The sequence below is a fragment of the Stegodyphus dumicola genome, chromosome 9 (assembly GCF_044657685.1).
Source record: "Stegodyphus dumicola isolate Sdum_Otavi_A_Nest chromosome 9, ASM4465768v1".
In the NCBI taxonomy this organism is placed as follows: Eukaryota; Metazoa; Arthropoda; class Arachnida; order Araneae; family Eresidae; genus Stegodyphus; species Stegodyphus dumicola.
The window spans coordinates 135,296,341-135,317,770 of NC_140776.1; the positions used below are offsets into that span (position 1 = coordinate 135,296,341).

At 32.5% G+C, this 21,430-nt stretch overlaps 1 protein-coding gene across 1 annotated transcript in view; it reads right to left on the minus strand.

The window, feature by feature from the left end:
- Positions 1-2,527: 2,527 nt before the first annotated feature.
- LOC118183279 (atrial natriuretic peptide receptor 1-like) overlaps positions 2,528-21,430 on the minus strand; it is a 168,293-nt gene continuing 149,390 nt past the window's right edge. Inside the window, exons 21-23 of the mRNA XM_035352757.2 lie at positions 15,071-15,169; positions 9,080-9,171; positions 2,528-3,162 (exon numbers count right to left, since the gene is read on the minus strand). Of these exons, the coding sequence (XP_035208648.1) occupies positions 3,049-3,162; positions 9,080-9,171; positions 15,071-15,169 (305 nt within the window). The 3' untranslated portion in view covers positions 2,528-3,048. The remainder of the gene's footprint in view (positions 3,163-9,079; positions 9,172-15,070; positions 15,170-21,430) is intronic.

Here is a 21,430-nt window from a genome sequence, read left to right on the forward strand (position 1 = left end):
AGAAAGGTAATGATTTCACTCCAAAAATTCGATAGTGAGTTTTCAGTGAATATGCACTAATTAAGATTCCCACAACACGTTTTGACTATTTTTACAATGGTGTTTGCCTGTGCGTGAGTGTGTATACAGGTGTGATAACGTTTTCGTACTTGCTAACTCTAATATAAAAATTCCAAAAATTTCTATTCTCCATATTTAAAAGCTCTCTATTTTCACATAAAAAGGTGATTAGATTTGGGGTAAAACTGGGCAACCGAAAGGGGTACTTTATAGGAAGCCCATAACAATCTTCAATGAAAAAACAGAAAACGTACTTTATCTAGAGTATAGTAGTTTTTAATGCAAAACAGTACTAAAATGTAATCAAAAAATTTTCACTTTTAGCATTTTTTCCCGCAGATAGACAAGTGAAGAAAATGTGGAAAAGCTATAAAAACATAATTTGCATTTACTGTAGTATGTAAAAGCGAATATGACCCTTATTACAATTATTTCAATGCAGAAAAGGATTGAATGTGTTTCTGCTCTTAGAAGCAGCACTGTACAATTTGCATGCAATTCTATTAAATTAATGTAATATAGAAATGTAATTTTGCCAACAGTTATAAAATAACAATGCCAATATTAGTTTACTTTTACTTAAAGTGTCATTATGGTTCTCATTACAAATGCTCATAAAAGTATTATATCCAAATATATTATATTTTAATGTTTATTGGCGAGAAATCAAACTAGCTTCTATCTATAGAAAATGTGTTAAATGTATTACATTCTTGATTTTAATTCTACACGATAAAATGGTTGTTTAGATTTAGAAGAAAAATTCCCGTTTTTCGAGCGTTAGAAATACGATTTATGGCTGTATTTTAATTCATACCCACAACAGCCGTTAGCAAAAATTATTAAGAAAGAGTAATATTTTACTTTACTATTCATCTTTTATTTAAAAGTAGTTACGAATACTTTAAACATTAAGTAAGCATATTAACGCAAACAACATTTTCTGCTATAAACTGCACCGGCTGAATACATTAAACATCATATTTATAGGACTTAATACCTTGTGAAGGAATAATATCACAAAAAAGTATGACAAAGTAAATTAATGTTCAAGTAAATCTGATAAATTGTACAAATATTTCAAAGCATCGAAGAGATTCTTTCACCAGTTTCACTATTTGTTTCCTTTTCATTTTGATAAAATAACTATGTTATTGTTTAAAAAATCAAACATTTATATTTCTGTTGAAGAAGCTCTTTTGTAGATTTAAAAACAATTTTTTAAAAAATTTTTTTGTGCTTCAAATGTATGTTTTTACAAATATTTTTCAAAGTCTAACTGGAAGGTAATTTTAATTTAGGCGAAAACGCAGTCTTAGATTATTCTTGATTTTGAATAAAACTTTTTCAATTTCGAGGGCGATCAGACATATGAGCAAAACAGAAACAAAAACTTCTTCCGTCTGTAAAGTATAGGAACAGCAACACTTTTCCTTAAATGTATGGTTGCTCCTGAAATAAACTTTTCCTTCTGAAGAATTTTTTTTTCTTTTTTAGCCCAAAAGGGCTGTTACTCTCGAAATACGATTTCGCATTGCTTCGCTTTTTATTTGAGACTGTTGGCATTCGGAAAAGCGAATGATATTATTCTTTGATATTTAATCCAGTTGTTATTAATTAACAAACTGAACAATTTAATAGCAATAAATGCAATTCTTAACAATATTAATTTTTCAATTTTTATTCTGAGAGATTTAAATAAAAATGCATTTAATTTAGAATATATCTAAATACAAAGATTAAATATTTTTACAGAATTCAATTACATGTCTTTTACGTTTTGAATATATAAAAGGCATATAACTCTCCCATATGATTCTAAACGTATATTTAAACGTATACTCATTTCTACAAAATGTTTCGCTATTTCACCTGGGCTATCTCTATCTATAATCTCTACTGATCAGCCATATTGAACTTTAAAACAGCCCTTTTGGGCAATCGTTAAAATCTGAAAGAAAGGGTTCGAATTTGAAAAAAAAAAATCTTTTACGGAAATTTGGTTTTTCCTGAAGCAAAAATTGCTTGCTCCTTAAAGAACTATTTTCCTTCTGCAGAAATTATTTTACACCTGAAAAAGAGGGATTTGTGCCTGATCGCACACGAAATCGATTTTTTAGTTTAAAATTGCTTTTCTGTGAAATTTGAAATACCATTTGAAATCTTGTTTTTCATGAAAATCAGAAGAAAATTATATTTTTTGACATTTAACGGATAGAATATTTTAGTAGTATTTATCATATAAAAACAGAACGTGGAGTTTAGTCAAAACAAAGAATCTCATTATTCTCTTTGCCCCTGTAAAAATTACTTTATCTCTTAAATCGAATTCTCAATCTGAGGTTGCTTTTCTTGCCTAACTTTAAACACTGTTTCAAATTCTGTTTGTCATAAAAATGTAAAGAAAATTGCGTTTTTCTGTATTTTACAGAGATAATATCTGGGTAATAATTAAAATACGAAAAACTCAGAATCTGAAATTTACTTAACACAAACAAGAAACACTAAAAATTGCATTTTTCAAAACATTTTCGCTGACCAACCGAGTATATACAAATCACTTTCTCTTCTTCGAAATACAAGAAGCATAATAGTTCAGATAAATTCAGCTTCTTTTAGCAATATCCATTAATTCCATGTATTTTAAAAATACACCTCTAAATATTTTTAATTAGTTATCACATAGTAACTTTTAATTTTTTCTCATATAGTAACCATATTGAAGTACGTGTTCTTTCCTTTGCCTTTACGTCACAATCAACAGATGTTTTTCAGTTTCCTTTCTAAATGAAACTATAAGATTCTTGTACATTGAACTTCTTTTTTTTTCCACTCATTATTACGTAATATATTTACTCCAAATTAAAAACAACGACTCAAATGACAGTTTATTTCATCGTCATCTAATTTCATTATTTCTCGATCAACTGCAGGTTCTGTGTTTGCAACTTGGTTTCATACTCTTCTTCTAGACCACGGGAGTTTTAATCATCTTCGCTTTTTTCCATCTTTCTTGTCTCTTGTTTGCACCACTGGCGAAGCAGGTACTTTCGTAGACCCGCTCTCAGATAGCAACCAATAGGTCTGCATTTTACCTTTGCCCTGTAAAATAAAAGAACATTGAAATACATGAATTAGAAGTGACAACAATTAACTCTTGCATGTTTGCCTAAATATTTTTTTATTTGGCTGTATTTTTGTTTTTCATATATTTTGATTTTGCAGCGTATTATGTTTGTTAGGCATTTTATGTACAGTTTTACTGAGCATTCTTGTTAACTACTTCACTATCCTACAAATTCAAATATTTGCTTTTTTTCTTATCTAGAGATAAGTTTTTACGTCTGGAATTGTACTTAAAAATGTTTCCTTCACCCTTTAGCCAGCTGTCAAGACCCATTTAGTAAATCGCCTGCTTGTTACACAATGATATTGAATAGCATCATCCTACACAGGACAAAAAATTCACTTGTGCTTTCCTAGTTTAGATCCTAAATAGTCCCTAGTTATCTGAAAATTTACAAAGATGATCCCCTAAAGGCACGCTTTCAGACGAGCAATAGTTCCCATCGCAATGTTCAACTGGAAGAGAGAACTCAAGTGAATTCCTATTTCTTGTCTTAAGAATATTGCTTTGCATGGTCTTGATATAGCCCCATTGTGTAAAGATCGTGACCAATTCGAACATGAATCTCTTTTTTTTTTTTTCCCTGCCCGATTTTGATAGCTGTAAGACACGTAGTGACGAATCTTTCACAGGGGAAACTATCCACGCCACATTTAGTCCCCATGAACGTGTTTCGTTGCTATGTCTGATAGCACTTTTCAAATCGGTGAGTTTATCTCGGGAGTAACGGTGAAGTGGTTAATCTAGGACCATGCTTGTAAGCGTTTATTTTGTATATTTTGTTATATATATTGTAGTTTTCAATCCATCGAGATCTTAATATAAAGATTGTGCAATTAAAACCTGAGATATAGGGATTTTTCTGACGGGTCTTGGTTGAAATTCGGCAACATTTAGCAGTTTACAACCAAAAATTGATGATATTTTAAGAAGAGTATTTCCTAGGAATATTTATAAAAATGATACTGTCTATTATTTTTTTAAATACTTCAATATACTACTTTTGAGTCTTTCAGAAGTGCTTGGCATTCCTATATGCATATATTTATGGCACTGAAGCCGCGAGTCTGAGTTACGTTATTGACTCAGAACCACATTTCTTTCAAAAAGGAGTCAGTTGTTTCCTGTTCAGCTGGTATAATTATTAAGGAGATCTCAACAAACACGAAACGCGAAACAGTTCAGTCTAATAAAATTTGCTACTTATGGTCAGCATAACAGCTATTCAGTCTGAACGTTTAAGACTGATACTAGGAGTTTTGCATTAATTCAGGACTAAATCCACAATAAATGCGAGATTTCAAACTTAAGGAAGTTTCAGATGCTGATTTGAAGGATTAACGAGATTTCAGATTAAGTACTAAAACAATTCAGATGGTGCAAGGAATTAATATGATTATCATTTACCATTATAAAGGTAGGAAAATTAACTAAATGTTCTTTAAATCTGTAGGTTTGAGGAAATAAATGAAATATTTTTCTCTGGAATCAAATGAATAAAAGTCGATTATTTCAATTGAAAAATTCACTTTGTAACACATTTGTTGAGCCTTTTTAATTTTAAATGCATTTTATTTTAAAGGTCGAACTTAGCAGTCTAAAAAATTAGCTAGAAATTTAATTCAACGAATGTTACTATATCAATTCTAATTCAAAGTACTGTGGGTAATAAATATTAATCCTTACTTTATAAGCTAGCTTAAATGTACTATATATGATTTAAGTATTTATTTAAATAACGCTCTTTGTTCTTATTATGATTAAATAATTCCTATTTAATTTTAGCGGTGCTTAATTTTTAATTTTTGCCATTATTATTTATACTTTTCTAAACATTACCATTGCCACATAAAAGTATTTTCTTTCTCTAAGAATTTCTTTGCAGACATATATAGAAAGAAGTAAAATTTCTGAAATGTAAAACTTTACTCTTAATTTTTAGTTACATAGTTTATCGTAGCTAAAGAATTCAAGATATGCGGATTTTTTAAAAAAGCGTATTTTTCGAAATATTTCAAAATAAAAAGGAATGACTTAATGTAACTGCTAATACAACGTTTGCTTTATAATTTCAGTTTGATAATTTGAAACTATATAATTTGAAAATAATTTAGGATTTCTACATTAGTTACATCTCTTATGCACATTTAAATAATGATCTAAAACCAAGCTTCTTAAAGTTCTTCCATTTATGACCCCTTTTTATCATCAAGACTTTTCCGCGACCTAGATATTAAATATAAACAAAATGAAAATGAATATTTTCCGATAAGTAAGTTATTTCATTGGTAAGCATTATACATATGAAAGGTAGCACTTTTAGGATTTGTTTTAGATATAAAAAAAATTATCGAAATAAAATCACTTTTTAATGAAACGGATGCGATTCTTTTCGCTGCGTAACAAATTAAATCTCTGTGCAATATCTGATGTTTCAGCAAAGAATAATATTTAGGTTTAATAAGAATTAATGCGTAACAAATTAAATCTCTGTGCAATATCTGATGTTTCAGCAAAGAATAATATTTAGGTTTAATAAGAATTAAAGTTAAACAAGTCGTTTCATATAAATATGTGGTGCTGAGTAGCAGACAACCATTTAAATGCCATTTCTGAAATTTTGGGAAATTCATTCGAGGATTTTTGTGGAAATACAAGTTTTAAGTTTGAGTCATTTGAGATTTCAACAAATTCCTCTTGGGCTTCATATAGCAGGTAATTAATCTTATTGATGTTAGTGAAAAATGCTCCCTGAATCCAAGAGAACGTTTTGAAATCAAAATTTGAAATAAAATACTGGCAAAGCCATGTTTGTGGGGTTTTTAAGTTATATCTAAAAATTTTTGAGGTTTTAGTTTTACAGTTTGTTCCCCCTGTCTCTTTTTGTTTAATATTTTGAATCAATTATTTTCGACCTTATTCTTCTCCAATGTTGATTTTTTTAAATAAAAGTTCAAGTTTATCACTCGAAGTAAATATATTGCCCTTTTTCACCTTAAATAGAAAAACTGAGATCGCTTGTTTTCTCAAAATATCTGACAAATAGCACAGCTTTGATAGCCATAAATTTCTTCGGAAAAAAGCAGCAAGGTCAGACTTTTGTTTTGTTAAAAATATAATAATTGTGTCTTTTAATAAAATTATCTTAAATTTCGCCTTCTTGACTCTTCCTTTTTGGCGTAGTAATAAATTTTTGAATTCCGAATGCGTAACTTTCCAGATATTTGGAAGAAGGAAAAGTAAGAGGTTATTTTAAGGGTTATTAAGGGCATGGAATTGAACGAGGTGCTTAAGGATGCTGTAAGAATTATAAATTTCATTAAAAGCCTTGTCCTTAAAAACCTATTTTTTTTATTATTACCAGTACCATCTATGGGTACTCCAATGCAATTATTGCATTCTAAACCTTCAGTTTTAAACAGTTAGACAACTTTACTGCATATATCTTCTTTAAAAGGACAAAATGACAGTTGTTCATCGAAGGAATAATGTATCTGACATTTACTTTTACAACTGACGTTGCAACTTTTCATTGTAAGAGGGAGTTGTTGCGCCAAAGACAATATTCTATATGTTTACGTTGTGTAACAATGAGAGCGTCGTTGCGTTTATGCTGTATTAATGTGATGTATCATGTTGATGGTTTTTCATTAAACTATAAAAGCACAATGAAATCGCTAAAATTTAAACAAGATTAATTCCTTTAGACACCACCGAATGAAATCTTTCGTATTCGAATCAAGTGTCGCAGTCGCCTTTTAGAAATCAGAATAACTGATTTTTCAAAAATATCAGTTCTTTCGAGCAATTAAATTGTAAATTTTGGGCTTTCTTTAAATCTAATCATAAGCTGTTCGAATTGTCCGTTGCTAATTTCAGAAATTCTATTGGCGACAGCATTATACGACAAAGGAATTTTTCGAATTTCATCACCATATTTACTTTAGTGAAGTATTTCTTTTATTTTAGTAGCAGATGGTAACAATAGATCTTCAGTGATTTATGGCTTTTTATTTTTAGCAATCAGAAACTTCGTATGATGTAAATAAATATTCTCCGCTAGCAGTCATAAATTCCTCAAAAGGTTGTTTTCTTTATTTAAGATTTTAACAGTCGTTCGAAATACTCTTTGGGTTTCCCGACGCACGAGAGATGCTTTATTTCAAGATTCCTTTTTAACTTCGATACTTTCACACTTTCCACAATTAAAACGGTACTGCAAATTAAACAAAGAGATTGTTCATTATCAACTCAGTAGCTGAAAGTTAAACAAAAATGGGTACCCAAATATTCTAAATATGAAAAGATTTGAACTGATTATTATTTTAGTAGGGATAAGACATTAATGGTTTTATAATAGTTCTTAAAATAAAAAAAATACACCAATTTCGTGATAAATAGCAGTGTAACACGTAATACGTAGAACAAAAGCTTTTGTGAAAGATTCCTGTAAGCTGTATGTTAGCTAGCTATGTGTTGGTTGTATACAGTTACATAACATCGGTGCACGCTTAGCGAAGATTATCAAGCAGTTCTTAAGGTAGGATTCCCACTCTGAAATAACTTTCTATCATCGCTTGGAGTTACAAATTTTAACTACGTTTTCCCTCTTAAAAGTACACTGAGCACTGGAAACCCCGTACTACAGCTGTAGATCGGATACTAGTTCCAGACGAGCCCAAAAAATAGGATGACATATTGCTAAAGTATACTGAATGTGTTTTATGTTTGCTTATGAAGTAAACAATAAAGGCTAGTGCACATTGCTTAGCTCTACAGGATATTATCACACTTTTTATCTATTACCCATGGCGCGGCAGATTGGTAGTAAAGTCACTGAACGCTAGTAGTTACGACCCGTCCCAGACGAACGGGTTGGCTGCTTGGACGTTTTCGTGGTTTTACCCATGTCTAACGTGTATAGTGTAAACAAGCAATTTTCCCTCAGAAAGTCTGCCACGAAGACATCCTTTCCCTTAGGCAGATAGTTCTAGTATGCTTTGCCATAATTTCAATAAAACAACCAAATCAAACTATTCCCCATATGAAGGCTAGATGAAATCCTGCGTCGTCCATTTTTCAGGAAGTATTCAATTCCATCATATTTTTAAAGATATTGAGGAAATAAATCTCTGTACACCTTGACTGTCGTTGTTTTCTGTCATTAACATGGATGATTGCACTGAATTCAACCTGAAACCATGTTCCATTAAAATATCCTCAGGATGTTAGCGTTGTTATACCTATCTGCAGGTGCCTTCCTGAAGCAGATTCATTGTGAATCATCAGCGGACGAATACTGGATTCGTCTTTGAAAATATTGATGAATTTATTTAATCCCATTGGTCATGTGATCAAGTAAAATCTTATCTGTATTGGACTTCGCAGTTGTTGAGAAGCAAGTAACGAGAGGGTGGTAAGTGTGTGGGCTTTAATGATCCCTCGATGATCTACGCCTAAAAATCATGATCATGATAGAACTGAAATTATTCCTAGCAACGTCCTTTGCTCTGTTATGCTTGTGCCGTTTAGTAATTAGCTATAAAAAAGTTCTACTATGTTATAATCTATAACAGAAAGCGATCGTGTTGTAACTTTGTTATTCGAGTTTGAAGTGCACGCACATCTGCGGCATGCTGCATAAGTAATGCTGTTCTCCTAGTAGTATCGATCAGTGTGTTGGGGCAGCTGATAATTAGTTGCGCATTCTGGTGAAAGAATGGAGTGGATTTTGCAGTATAACATTTAGTACAACACAAGTAACATTTTTGTGACTCATAATTACCTTTAACTTCTTTATCTTAAAATAAGATTATTTTAAGATAAAAAAATAATAATATAATAATAAATTAATATTATTAAGTTTTAGTTATAGACCATTGAAATACTCACTTTGACCTCGATTTCTTCCCGTGGAATAAGAATAAAATTCCCAAAGTAATCCAGTGCTATTTTTGTACTTGGACTAACATGTATCTTCAATGCTGAAACGTTAAAATAACAGTTATGTTATTAAAAGCAAAAATTATTACTAATGACTGAAATAATTATGTGTTATTTAACTTTATTCCAAAAATTACATTTTATTTTAAAATCATTAAAGCATTTAATGAGTAAAATTCATTTTTTATTGTTGAAATTGGGAACAAAACCAAAATCAGAACTAACACTAAACAGGTTATCGTTTGGAAATCCTTCAATATTTTTATCGCTTGCTTTCATATGTATTTAATGTTTTGAAATTAAAAAGAAATAATCCAATTTGTTCTCGCTTTCAGTACTCCTCGTACTGCATAACAGTGTTTTCTCTTGGGATGTGATAGCATATGTGTCGCTTGTACATAAAGGATAGATTTTCAGCACTATATTCCTGGGATCAGTGTTTACTTAGGAAAAGATCTGTAGTTGTCATCATGAATGATTTATGTAGCTTTCTTCGTGAATAATTCAGGAAAATCATTCGCGACACTTTCTTTCCATGAGCTTTGTATTTATTTGGGAGATACAGAGTTCAGTGTTGTTATAGTAAAGTCTAGAGAACCTGGTATTTAATGATATTTATACAGTATTTTACGATTATAGACTCATTTAATACAACAGTAATATTATACTTTCTAAATCTACCTATCATATTACAGTGAAGCACTGTCGAAAAGTTTTTAATCGTGTCAATACAAAGAGCGATTCATACTTCCGTCCCCAGTTTCTAAAGCAGATATAACAAATGCTGGAAAAGGGCGCACAGTTGTACATAAAAAAACTCTCCGAATTTGCACCCATATTTGACTCTATCACATTATTCCCCCTAGAAGGAAATAACAATGCTATTTGATAGCAAGGTTAGTAGATAAACAAGGTTAGCTTCTCTTCGTCGCTGACGTTACTTGACTTACACAAGTGGGAGAAAAGATGCTAAGGCAGCAGGCTCTGTTTTTGAGCGGACTAGAAACATGGACCCTTATAAGATCCATGACTTTCTTATAAGGTCCATGACTAGAAATCAGTGACCTCACCCAAGAGGAAAAACCTTGTAGCTTAGTAATCATGGATGGCAGTATAAAGCAAATACGGCCTTCAGTGGTGATCACAAAAAATGTGTTATATGTAAATCGGTTATGAAATTACGAAGGATATTTCATATATTACATCAAACAGAAGCAGCTAATTCATGGATGGTCTATCTGTTAAGTGCATTCAGAACTGGAAGAGATATTTTATATACTGTTATGCACCCTTTCTGTTGTATTTGTTATATTTATTGTACTATGACTTTTTGAACTTCGTAGGAAATTATATATCATCTTTTATAAAGAAATTACAACACTAATTTGTGTATAGTGTCTTGAGATATATTTAACATTTAGCATCAGTTAAATTATTCGGTGCGTTATCAAAGCCATAATATTCCTTAAAATGTGAAGAAGTTGAATTCACGACTGCAACAAATTCAAATTCTGTATGTATTAAAGATTCCAATGAATAAATCAATCTGTTATCTTAGCAATCTCTTCAGTACGTATCTTCTGCAACGGCGAAGAAATAATCTGGGGTGCTTCTGCAGTGGCGAGAAACAAACGGTTAACGATCTAACTAGTTTTTCGTAATTGAATTGTATCAAATAACTGTTTTTTACTAAAATATTCTTAATATTCTTAATCTTCCGTTGACGGAAAAAAAAAGGTGTAGCTGATGTTTGAGGATTATTAGCAGAAATTGCTGAACTATGGCCACTACGAGCGGTCTGTAAAAAAAAGAAAGGAAATTTTCAGTGTGTTTATGTATTTTTTAAATAAATTGTTACAAAAATTGTATAAATAAAATAATGCATAGAATTTTTCACCATGTTTACAAGCATTGTTGGGTACTTTTCCGTTTAGCCGGCGCAGGCAATAAAGTTGCCAATAATAGTACAACCATGCCAAACGGAATATCCTCACTGGTAGCCTTTAACGCCTCATTTTCAAAACAAGTCGCAGCCATTTCATCTCAGATTGATTGTTTCTTTCAATACTGGCATACAATTACATATAATTTTTACCAGATAGTTCAATTTTGTGCCCTAAGGACATTCGCGGTAATTAAGTCAATTAGGATGCAATTACACCGCTCACCCGAAGGCGAAAATATAGAAAAGGCAAGGCCAAGGGTTAAATTCATCCATTCTAATGAGAATGCACTAGCGAAATAAAGCACTGAGGTTTTACATAATTTCTGAGTAAGCTATTCGTACGAATTGAAATAATTCTTGCATTTAAACTCTATTCCAAATTAAGATTTGACTTTAAATTAATGTAGATAATTACTGAGAGAATTAGATTTGTAGCGTAGTTTACGCGATGGGGTCACGTGATATGAACCGGCGAATCAGGATGTTGAAATATGAAAGCATAGTCAATTCTTAAAATAATGCCTTTTTACAAATTTATTGTCTTTATTTATTGGCGTTTTATAAAATTTTAAACGATATTAAAATGTTTATGCCTTCAAAATAAAAAATTCATAAAACTAACATTTGTTAAAATTTTTTATGTGTGTACTGTTTGTTGTCGCCAATAAAGTCTGCTTGGCGAGATTTGTGTCGGCGAAACGGAAAAGTACCCATTGTTGTTTTAAATAAATTTCTTACATAATTGTATTACATAAGACAATCAAATAAGTTATGTTGAATTATGTTATTAATTTAAATAAATTGCTGACAAAATTGTTTTAAGTACGATAGTAAAGACAAATTTATATTTAATTATTTCAGTATATGTACTCGTATATTAAATAATTTGTGTTGTATAGAAAATGAATGAATTTCCGATCTATCTTTTAACGAAACCAGTTTCGTTTCGATGGATATCTACAACATTTGACAACAAATCGCACTTTCTTAAGCCTAACTACGACAACGCCATTCACTTTCTCGCCAAGGCTAGTACAGAAGACAAGTACCACCTCTTCATTACATATGGGGAAAAGATTAGTAAAGAGTAACGATTCTGAAATCAAATTTATAAATTAGAGCTCTACTTATTAAAGACCAACTATCTGTATTTTGCCTGGTCTGTGATCTAGTTAGTTTAAAATTTGCTGTGTATTAAAATTAATTACGTAACTAGATTTATTTTATATTTTGGCGAAGTTTCTTCGTTTGTAAATACTTAGAATAAAATCAAAAGTAAAAATATTGTGCTGTAAAAACAGTCATTGTTAAATTATATCTAGACTCCATTTGGGATCGCAAGAAATACAAAATGATATAAACCTTACAGTTATTCTAAATAGATTACTTACAATACATAAAAATACTTTTTAACTCAATTTAACTGAACTTTCGCTACTGCTTGGAATGCGGCTGCATTTAAACAACCCTTAACAGTTAATCCAAGTTAAGGCGCAAATCGTGAATGGAATATTTGATCGAACCGCTAGAGTAAAAACTGCTTAAAAGAAACTCAGCAATAGGAGTAGAAAATACATTCAGCGGAATTCAGGTTTCTTTATTTCCCGTCTGTGCATTTTTCTGAGTAAGTGACCGTCTTAGAAGTGCAAAATATTGATATAGTTATAAATCTGTTACTAGCTTTCATTCTAAAATAATTGAAAGTTAGTATGTAAAGCTTTACATTTGAAATACGAAAAGCTTTCGAATATCACGGCAATTTCTTTTTATTTTCAGATAAAGTTCCCCTCCCCCGCCCTTTAAAAATGTTTATAATTTACGTCTTACAATAAGTAAAAGAAGGAGAAACTAATAAGTAATAAAATATAATAAAATAAACATTTATTACTTATGCCTAATTTGTGAAATGCTCCACTTTAACTTATATTTTTAAATATTTTACTATTTCACTATTTAGAAATTCCAATTTTATACAATTATTATAATTTTAAAATAGTTCTTTTCAAGGAATGTAACGGTTTTATTCTCTTTTGTATATGGAACATTAGATATGTTTTCAGATAAAGTTGTAAATGTTCCTCATAGATTTTCATGCAATTTTTTTAAATTTTTATCAAAATGTTTTTACAAGCATGTTATGTGATTTAATGTTGGCTAATTATTATTTTGCTATATTATTATGATCAGCAATGTTTTTAAAGTAGGTGTCCGTATCATTTCCGGATTTACATATATCCCTTATACATTTAGAAAGGTTCTTCATGAAATCGTATTATATGTTTATCCCGAATCGTCAATATTTTTGAGTTACTGATTACTCGAAAATAGAATGAGAATAACCTAATCACATGAGTTAAGCTTTTCTTTAAAGATTATGCTGTAATACTCATTTCAAGGGGACTGATACTTCATTAATTTCTAAAGAAAACAACCTCTGCGATTTTCTCTACGATTCAATCAAATGCCAGTGTTTCTTTTCTAGCACATGAAAGATGTTCAAAATATATGACAGAAAGTAAAGCTTAAGCTTCTTCAAGATTTCTCAAGGAAAGAAATTTTTTTAATTCGGTGAAATTTCATTTTGCTGGAAGTGAATATTTAAAGAAATTGTATCAATGTCTTGCCATTTTGAAAAAATGAAGAGGGAAATAAAAAATAAATATTCACAGTGACTGAATGAATTAAAAATAAATTATCATTTAATACTCATTAGAAAAAGTAAATGCTCGTTTTTCTCAACTTAGGTAAAATGCTATAAGCTGCTATAGGTAACATAATCAAATTAATTCTTCGAAAACATTTATTCCTTAGAATTATTTACTTGACCAAAAAAAGAAAAGAATTAAAATCTACCGAAAAAATAACAGTGAGCATTCGGGACGTTCCTAATCATCGTGAAGTCCTGAAAATGGAAAATTAAATAATTAACTTTAATACAAAGGAAATCGCTCTGCTGGCATGATAGTAGATAAGCCAACTACTATAGCCTGAAGCCTGAGTTCGAATTTCGGAGAAGGCATTGTTGTTGATAAGTGTATAATCCTTTGTGGCATTGGGGCACTTAAAATATTATCGATCCGAAAGATCTCTTGAGAAGTTAGTGGTAAGAAAGGAGGTGAAGAAGACTTTCAGATACATCTCCCGGTATGTTCACTCTCAAAACTGGAACGAAACTTCTTTATCGCAAATGTAGTTATGTCATGTCCTGTAGTGCCAATTAGACATCGTTGTCAGAAATAAGAAGTGTAAATGATCGATGGGGGTCATTCGGGCTGCATGTTTAACTAGCAAAGTGCCTGGAAAGTTGAAAAAAATATATCGTATTTTTAGCATTAAATCACATTTATCGGGAAACAATTGGATTTCGGTAATTAAAATATGCTCTAAACTTCTGTTTAAAACCCATATGACAATCATTCATACTGCCTGTTAAAATGCTAAAAGCTAATGTTTTTGATGTTCCTTGCGTCATAAGAATTTTTAATTAATTATTGCAACGAGTACAACGATTTTTATTTGGTATAGGTACTTCTGAGCAGTTTTATCTTTATTTTAAGTAAAATATATTAATTCATAATTTTTATAAATATTTACAGTGTTAATGTAATTAATATAAGATGCTTATAATTCCATATATTACACAGTTCGGCGGCAACAAAATTTGCGCGTCATAACAAAGAGCCTACATTTTTTATAACCATACGCTTTTGTAAGCTGTAGAGATTTTTCCGGGATATATTCTTGGAAATTTGAAAATTTTGAATTGTTCTAATTATTTTTTGATTTCTCTAGAAATGAGAAATGATTTTTATATTTTATCGAAAACCTCTAATGAAGAATAAATAAATTCAAGCTTTGTAGCTTTAAATGTTGATCTCAGATATGCATTTTCAGTTATAAAATTTCTATGAAGAAAAAGTAAAAATTTATGAAAAGATGTTTAGTTATTACTTGCGTAATCACGGTTAATGCTTAGTTAAAGAATACCAACATACGTTCTCCTGTGGATTCCATCCTAGATGCTGTGTTGATAGTGTCTCCAAATAGACAATAACGGGGCATTTTTTGTCCAACAACTCCCGCACAACATGGTCCTAAACATAATAGACAAAAAGAAATATTAGTATATATAGCTTCTCAGTGTAATTATATGAAAGGTGTCCAGTAGATCTCTTACATGTTTGTGATCTCTTATATAAGATGGCTCACGAAATATTATGAGGTATTTCTCCCGCCTTCTTAGCGTGTCTTCTGGGTGTAGTGGTTAGAACGCTCGACGGGTATTCAAGAGGTCCGTGGTTCAGTTTTCGGTGAAGGCATTGCTCATTTTTCACGTCTACTGCTTCCAAAAAAATACCTACTATCTCTACATTGGTGCTCGAACTAAAAGGGTGGTGGATGATGATTCTCTACACCTGGGATCTGGCAATCGGGTCCCCTAAAAAAAACCCAGTCGCCCTTTAAAAGGGGAAGTATATGAGGTATTTCTCCCGTTTTCTTAGCTTGCCTTCGTGTTGTAATGGTCTGCACGCTCGGCGTGTATTCCAGAGGTCCGTGGTTCAATTTTTTTGAAAACGCAAAAGGAGGGGTAATAACTGATAATTGTATTACAACAAATTGAAAACATCGAGGAATGATTCGATGGTATGAGTGAGCCAGGCTTTTAAAGCTTAAGTAATGCGGATATCGTTTCAAATGTCACAACAGAAGTGGCAGATATTGAAAACAAGAAAAGAAGGTCTGACCACTACATTAGAACCGAGACAGCAGTAACTTCTGTTGGATTTCGTCGAACAAAGGGGATTCGAATACAATGATTAAATGGCACTTTCAAACATAATCAGTAAAACTCGTCAAATATTTAAACGTTGTCAAAAACAAATAAAAGTAATGATTTTTTTAAGGAAATAGCATGGAAATTAAATTGGATTGTCCGTGGTTTTTAGTTATCCGTGGTTTGCTGTCCCGGCATTAGCCAGATAATCGAGAGTATATCGTATTTAATAAAGCAAATATACTGCTTCTCCTTTTTTACATTTTATGATTTTTTGTCAGAAATGGTAACTGATATCAAGAAAAGAACATGCTTTTTTTTTAGTTTGTAGTTGTAATGTAAGATATTATTAAATTGTTTTATATGCATGTAATGAAACTGTGGTTGGATGACAAGACATGAAAGATTTGATTATGAATGAGGCACAAACTTACATTAAAATTTTCGGTGAAACAGGACTTTTTCCCATGATTCACTGTGAACACAGAATAACAAACCCATGTAGATTTCTTCATAATTAGAATTGGTCGAACAATGTAATGACAGAACACTTTTAGAGACACTGAAATTAGAACACTGAGACGTAGATGCGTAGAAAGGTTTAATTCTAGTATCCGGTGCACAAGGGATTTGGCGACTTTATGATGAGCAGTAAACGGGACATATACGATGAGTAGTTAAACGCTTTTGTTCCTGGAAGATCCGGTAGATGTTGGGAGAAGTTAATATGGAACTTTGAATTTCCGAACAACAACAACAATTTGTAAGAGGGTAAATAATGGCCTGTTGTATTGTTACGAATTTTTTATTCAGATAGATAATTTTAGTAGAATTGTAATTAAAAGTATTGTATTTCCCCGTGTAATGCAGTGCAAGACAAATTTTATGAGAAAGCTATGCCACAAAAAGTAAAAAAATATCATCGAATAAATTGGTATCTCGTTAATTTGTATTGAAATTAAATAAATGTAATTGACCACTATTGTTATAACTAACTGTAATTACATCTTCTTATTTCTTTCCAGAAATCTCGAGAAAGAGAAGTTATGAGAAATTTCTCGCGACCAGATGAAAATTATAAAAGGCCAGAGAGAGTGTCTCAGTTCAGTTGTTTAGTTAGTTGCTTAGTTACTGTTGTTGCGAGTGGCTTAGTTCCTCGTGAACTGAGGTATTACATTTAGCTTACTCTTTAGATGCGCTTTTTTCATTTATTTCTATTTAACGTTTTAAGTAGTTTGAAGTAATTACTGTGTATACTGCATAAAATTCTGAACACTTGTACGAATATCTCTGACAAAAATTCCAGAGTTCTGATATATTTATGATGCTAAGAATAAATTTTATTAATTTATTATCGGACTTGCGCATTCAGTCTATTACGAACTCATACGCATGCAACAGATTTTTTGATATTTTTTGATACACAACGCCCTTTTTGAGGAAATGAAATGTTGGGTGGCGACTTAAGACGTTTTAGTGCACAGTTTGGTACACGATGGAGCTCCTTGCTAACAAACCATTCATAGTTTGTGTCAGCAACTGGAAGCCATTGCCTGTATGTTGAAGAACAATCGACTGCACGAATTGTTTACGGACTTGAAAACGGCGAAAGATTTTTCTTTACATACTCAGTGGTTCATACAAGACGGAGCTCGCCCACACATTTGCAAACATTATTCTTGATTTCCTGTATAAGGTGTAATGTGTGTGTTGTGGACAGTTGATGGAAGACGGAGATAAATGTTGTCTAAAAAGGTATATATCCCACATCTTCCATATCTGAAGAATCCCACGTCTTATTTCTACTATCTGGATATTAACACCTCCCTGTGAGGACCCTAAGGATAAACTATCGGGAGTATATTAGCAAGAGATTTTTACATTACGTCTGGAGGTGGCAGAGGCTCTATTCATAAATTGCTCACAGATTCTACTCATATGCGTGATGCGGGCCACTTTTGTCCGCTCGAATATTAAAACCTGTATTTTCTTTTTTTTGTGATTTTGTTAAAGGTTTTCGAAGGTACTCGCAAGGAAGCCTGCAAATGTATCCTAACTCGAAGATCTTATCGTGCAGTTTTGTCATGCAATTTCGGAAGACATGGGTAGGTTGTGATACATTCAAATTTTCGCTTGCAAAAGAATAAAGTTGTAGACACATTCTGCACTTAACTCCTTTTTCAAAGCCTACATATTATATTATGCGTTCATTTTGTAATACCTCGATGAAAAATAAACGTGTAATAAATAAAACAAAAGATATGCCATTTCATACACCGCTCTATATAGCTTACACACTGGCCAATGAATTAGAAACCTTTGAGATTTTCATTTAAATGTGTGCTAGGGATGAAGTACGCAATTTTTTAGGACGTGGGTTACGTGTTATTAGAATACTAGTATATATATATAAGGTGTAAGAGTTATTTTCACGATGAATGAAGTAAAATGGGAAAAACGATAAATCTGCCACCATTTGAAAAAAAGCTTATTGTTGGTGCCCGTTTAGCAGGGGCTTGATTTCGAAGACAGCAAATCTCACTGGGTCCTCAAAAGTAGGCATATCAAAGGTTTTCAAAAGTCGGAACCACGACCCACAGTCTTTTCCTAGAAGATGTAATTGCGATTCGAGCACAATTTTGCAAAAGAGTGATCGGCGTTGTCTCCGACGAATTGTGCGGCAGGACAGGAACTCTACTCTGCTTCAACAGATACAGATCGTGAACCTAGGCTCTTTCCAACAGATTTCAGCTGGAACTATGCGCAGAAAATGGCAAAGGATAGAAATGCATTGTCGGTTGTCTGCGAGAAAACCACTCATTTCTGTCCGACATGCAAGAATTCGTTTGCAGTGGTGTCGGGAAAGAAGACACTGGACATCTGAGGATTGGAAATGGGTAATGTGGTCGGGTGAATCACGCTACACCATATTTTGCACTAATGGAAGATGTCGAATTTACCGACAACCCCATGAGGCCATTAAGCCATCTTACCTTACTCACACTTTGCAAGGGTCTGGTGGGAGTATCATGATATGGGACGTGTTTTGCGGGCATGGAAGTGGTGCCTTGATGTTCCTCGAGGGTAAACAAATAGCCATGAATTACCTAGATATATTGCAGATCAAGTGCACCCTACAATGTTGCATTTTTACCCTGACCTTCGTGCCAGAAGGGCTAAAATTTGGTTCGCTGAACATCAGTTTGACTTCCAACACCTTCCCTGGCCACCGTATAGTCCGGATCTTAACCCCGGGATATGGTGGAAAGACGCATCCGAAATCACTCTCCTCTTCCATCTAATTTAAAAAATCTAAAACACTGCACATCCAATGCATGGTATTCTCTAGACGTTAATTGCACCCCGCAAACATGTAGACTCGATGTCCAAACGAATCAGAGCAGTTATCTATGCAAAATGTGCTTTAATAAAATATTGATCTTGGGTTTCTAATTCATTGGCCAGTGTGTTTGATATGCAATGTATGTTTTGTCTTATATACTACAGGGCTGCCCAAGATAATACAAACCAAAGCAAGAGCCATCTCCCACTTTGGTTTGTCTTCGGCTACCCAATATAATGCCATCTTAAAGTTCATGTATTCTTCGCGTTCTTTGGGCTCGGTTTATCTTGAGCCACCCTGCCCATGTAGAAGGTATATAGTGTTTTATATATAACCTATTATACACAAAATAACCAATAAAAGAACTTCGTTCGCTCTTTATAGCGATATTCTTTCCAGTCAATGACAAAAAGACTTACCCACATTTTTTGAGAAAATAGCGAGATAAAAATATTATCACATCTAGTGCAAGGATATTAAATTTTATTTTAAATTTACAAACTTCAAGGCTGATTAAAATAAAATGCACTTTTAAAGCTTTTCGATAATTACATAGTTGTGAAATTATCCGTGTTAAGTATGATATAAATTGATAAGTGGGTTTTAATATCTGCTTTTTTATTGACATTTCTTGACTATAAGACACTATACTATACTTTCACAGTACAGATCAGTAGCACTGCTTACTGATATCAATAAGAGTCTACTATTTATCAGTATGAACTATTTCTGTTAATTTTTTATGGTTTTCACATTTATATGAATAGAATTTTGTTATTTATATACAGGGAAAATCCCAGTAGAACTTTCCTACTGCTTTATCCTGGTTTTTATTGACCTTTAATGGTTTTATTTCTCAACAAATTCCCGTGTTTAACAATACAATACAAACCTATGCAGCAGATTGGTCGTACGATTTCTCCAGGTTTTCATGCTGATAATATTAAAACAGTATAATGAAATGCTAAAAAGCGATGAAAATGCATACTGATAGTGTGCAGGCAATAAAGTTTATGCTGATTAGAGATTGTTTTTTTTTTATTGCTGGCAGTTTTTAAGTTATTCAGATTTGTAACCAATAGAAATCAAAATATAGTGTGTAGGGTTTATATTTATTTTAACTAACATTTATTTTAAGTTTAAACTATCTTTCCTGTCAAGCCTTACTTTCCCCTGGAACTGCCAATGCCAGAATATGTAAATTTGAGTAGAACGCGCAAGCATTCAAATTATCAGCGGAAGTATTCTGATTTAAATAGAAGGAAACGAGTTCGGTGTGATATTCTTACTGCACGAGCGCGGGGGTAGTTAGCGAGAATTGAAGAACCCCGCGTTGCGGCCTATGTGCTTGGCGGGAAGTAGTGGTAATCGTTCCAGTGAGCTTCAAGTCTGCTGAATTAGCAGCGGTATTGTAAAACGCGGTGAGTTAGTTATTTTAGAGAGCCTCGTAGTTAGAGTCTTGTCTTTACTTTCTTTTCAGGTTATTATTTTTATTTGACCGCCGAGTTGGCGCAGTTTGTGAGCGTCAAGAGCACGCACTTGTAATTTATTACGTTGAATAAAAGGGACTTAAACCCTTAACAAGACTCTGTCTTTTATCCAGTTTTCACAGTCACCTTTTGGTTGCGTGCAAGTTGGAGCCGAACTATATAGTTTCTACCAACGGGATACAGCAGAATTGACGGACTTTATTCTACGAAAAATCAAGCTAACGGTTATGCTGTATGGAAAGAAACCCGATGCGGAGATTATTGAAATAATATTACCAAGATTGTTACCCGCTGTTCAAGACTACTTTGAAATTAGAAACCCAAGCACATTGCAGGAACTTTTCGAATTGGCGGTGAAGTTTCAAAATCGCAGAATAGCGGAAAAAGCGAGAGGGGAAACATATTCTCAAAGTACCCGAAGGAAGGAGGAAACCAGAAATGGAAATCGCTCTTATGGGGGAAAGAACTATCAAGCTAACGCATCGAAACTCGAAGGTCAAGGCCCAAAAAGAAAATTTGAAAATAAACATCCGCGTACCCAGAAGACACAGATTGAAAAGAAAGCTTTAAACGAGTAGAGGGGCCTGTGAAAAAGAGGGTCCAGACCCCGGAAGTTTTAAAAAAACCCTCAAATAGACATTTAAACACGGTCATCGTAAAAATCTCACAGCTACCAATTATACAAGTCCTTTTTGGCGATGTACCAGTAGAAGCCTTTATCGATACAGGAGCAGAAGGAAATTTTATG